Raw genomic sequence first — 2,331 nt, 5'->3', positions numbered from 1 at the left:
CTGCTGGGATGGTGGAGGTGGAGGAGAAGGAGATGAAGCACACTGCTGCCTGGCTTCGCCTAGGGCGGGTGCCGTGTCGGAAAGCAGTGAAGCAGAGTGCTCGTGTGGCAGTGTGTGCAGGCAGAGCAGCCATGGCAGCGTGCTAGGTAGCGCTTGGGGTTGGTTTTTCATGTTGGAATGCTGTTTGTAGGCTTACGTGCATAAGAGCGTGATGGAGGAGCTGAAGAGAATAATTGATGACAGTGAAATCACAAAAGAAGATGATGCTCTGTGGCCGCCTCCTGACAGAGTTGGTCGACAGGTTGGTATACAGTGTCTTTTCTAATTGCTGCATTAACTTTTATGTGTTGGCTCATTAGAAACATAACTGAACTTTTTCTTCAAGTCAATATTGTTTCTAGCCAAGAGGGGAAACAAAAGCTATTTTAAAACCCGAGCAGTGCCTAAATGGTAGTTTCGTGGTGCGAGTTAATGTGATTCACGGACCTGCTGCATTCAGTACCTTTGTAATAAAAATGGAAAAGCCATCCTCTCGGTACTTACGTGTTTCTGTAACTAATACTGTAAAGCAATAGTTTGAGTTCCTATGATCTTTTATTTTTCAGGAGCTCGAAATAGTAATCGGTGATGAGCACATCTCCTTTACCACGTCAAAAATAGGTTCACTCATTGATGTAAATCAGTCCAAGTACGTACCCTGCTTTTTTATGTTGCTGTTGTTTTTATTTAACAGTCTATATTAGAACTTGCTGATTACTGGGTACTTGTATTTTATATTGTTTCAAAGTACAACTCGGTTCCTGAGGACACAAGTGCTCTGTTCCAGCACCATGTACCAAATGCTTTTAGACTATGGCATTATATGCTGTAGTTTCAAGCTGACCGAGCAGCTAACCTTACTATAGGAATCCCCGTCGGTCTGAACTGAACTGTTGTTGGCCTGTCCACACCAGTGTCTCTGGGAGAACCAAGATTTCTCTGTTTTACCTAGGCTGAAAAGACAGGGTATCATGTTTTTTTAAATCCAAAGTGATGCTACTAGTTGCTTTCATGATAAAAATGCACATTTTGTTAAGACTTAAAACGTGCAAAGATGGAATACAGAATGTTTTCTCTGTCAATGTAAATGAAACAAATCTGTTCATGTCTAAAGATGACCTCTGAACAGTCTCCCTGTAGGCTTTGTTGGTTTTTTAGTAGGTTAGCTCTATATAAACTGCTCTCTTAGAACATCAATCTAACTTTATTATTTCCTTCTGTTGTGTACTGCAGGGATCCAGAAGGTTTGAGAGTGTTCTACTACCTGGTCCAGGACCTTAAGTGTCTAGTCTTCAGTCTTATTGGACTACACTTCAAGATTAAGCCAATTTAAATCAAACAAACTGAAGTTTGTACTGCAGTATCGGGGGGCGGGGGGAGGGAGGAATGCTGTTTCAATTCCTTGCTATTTCTGGCCTAAAGTTTTTATGTATGTTAGAATGTTTTTGGTTTTGTTTTTTTTTTTACAAACTGTCAGTGACTGTCTCAATAAAATGGTGAGATCTGTATTTTTAATTTATAAGTTCTGGTGAGGAACTGATTTCCTAACACTTCTATCATGGTATGTCCAGGTTATGTTATTTCACTTGTATCACACACAGTTGTATTTTACTGCTCTGTCTATGCAGCAGCAGAAAATGGAATGAAGCCTGGCTCTGTTTGCCAGCTGTCAAGATAAACTTTTGTTACTTACCGTGCGTTGGATATCTCTTGGCCAGCTCAAATATGCAAAACGACTGAAGCCCTGACTCTGCACATGATAACCCACTACAGCAAAGACACACATCAACTTCCTAATAATGTGCTGCTGGGATTACCCATTTGCCTTCAGAGCAGCAGCAGACAACAGGCCTTCCTGGAGCCATCCAGGATCTTCACTGGTACTCCCATCTAGCTTTAGAAAAATGGAAATTAAAAGCAGTGTAGAATGTATTTAGTTAGGTTCAAGACTAGCAGATCTGTTGTGCAGAATTAAGAGACTCAGAGGGCCACACAGGTCTGAACTTGGAAGTGGGAATCTTTGTATTACAAAGTGCTGTGGGAGAACCCCCAGTGGTCTGAGCTTCCCCACAGGCTCCAAGGGTGTTCCCCACAGCAGCACTGCCAAACTGCACCCTTGCTTTCTCTAGCACCTCTATTTTTTCCTAAACCACCGTGGTTAAAAAAAGATTGTGGTTAATTGCCTTTTCAAAAAGGTAAAAGCATCTAAACCCATGCCGGGTACCTTCTGTTTTCCCCCCTCTCCCTAGGCACCCTCCACCTTTCCCACCAGCACCCTCCTCCCGCGCCGTC

General features: G+C 42.5%; 1 protein-coding gene across 1 annotated transcript; it reads left to right on the top strand.

Moving 5' to 3' along the window:
• Positions 1-6: 6 nt before the first annotated feature.
• Positions 7-1,501, top strand: MAGOH (mago homolog, exon junction complex subunit). The gene is made up of 3 exons (XM_009644647.2): positions 7-301; positions 606-688; positions 1,273-1,501. The coding sequence occupies exons 1-3, from the start codon at positions 212-214 to the stop codon at positions 1,370-1,372; spliced, it is 273 nt and encodes a 90-aa protein (XP_009642942.1). The 5' UTR covers positions 7-211; the 3' UTR covers positions 1,373-1,501.
• The last annotated feature ends 830 nt before the right edge of the window (positions 1,502-2,331 follow it).

The sequence above is a fragment of the Egretta garzetta genome, unplaced genomic scaffold, assembly GCF_000687185.1.
Source record: "Egretta garzetta isolate BGI_Z169 unplaced genomic scaffold, ASM68718v1 scaffold768, whole genome shotgun sequence".
NCBI lineage: Eukaryota > Metazoa > Chordata > Aves > Pelecaniformes > Ardeidae > Egretta > Egretta garzetta.
The sequence above is the reverse complement of the archived record's forward strand: the minus strand, read 5'-3'. Positions and strand labels throughout refer to the sequence as shown.

Excerpts from the sequence above, each read along its gene's own strand:
- MAGOH (XM_009644647.2), top strand. The coding sequence starts at position 212 with ATGGAGGAGCTGAAGAGAATAATTGATGACAGTGAAATCACAAAAGAA. Across the intron at positions 302-605 it reads CTGACAGAGTTGGTCGACAG|GAGCTCGAAATAGTAATCGG; the intron begins GTTGGTATACAG and ends TTTATTTTTCAG. Across the intron at positions 689-1,272 it reads ATTGATGTAAATCAGTCCAA|GGATCCAGAAGGTTTGAGAG; the intron begins GTACGTACCCTG and ends TGTGTACTGCAG.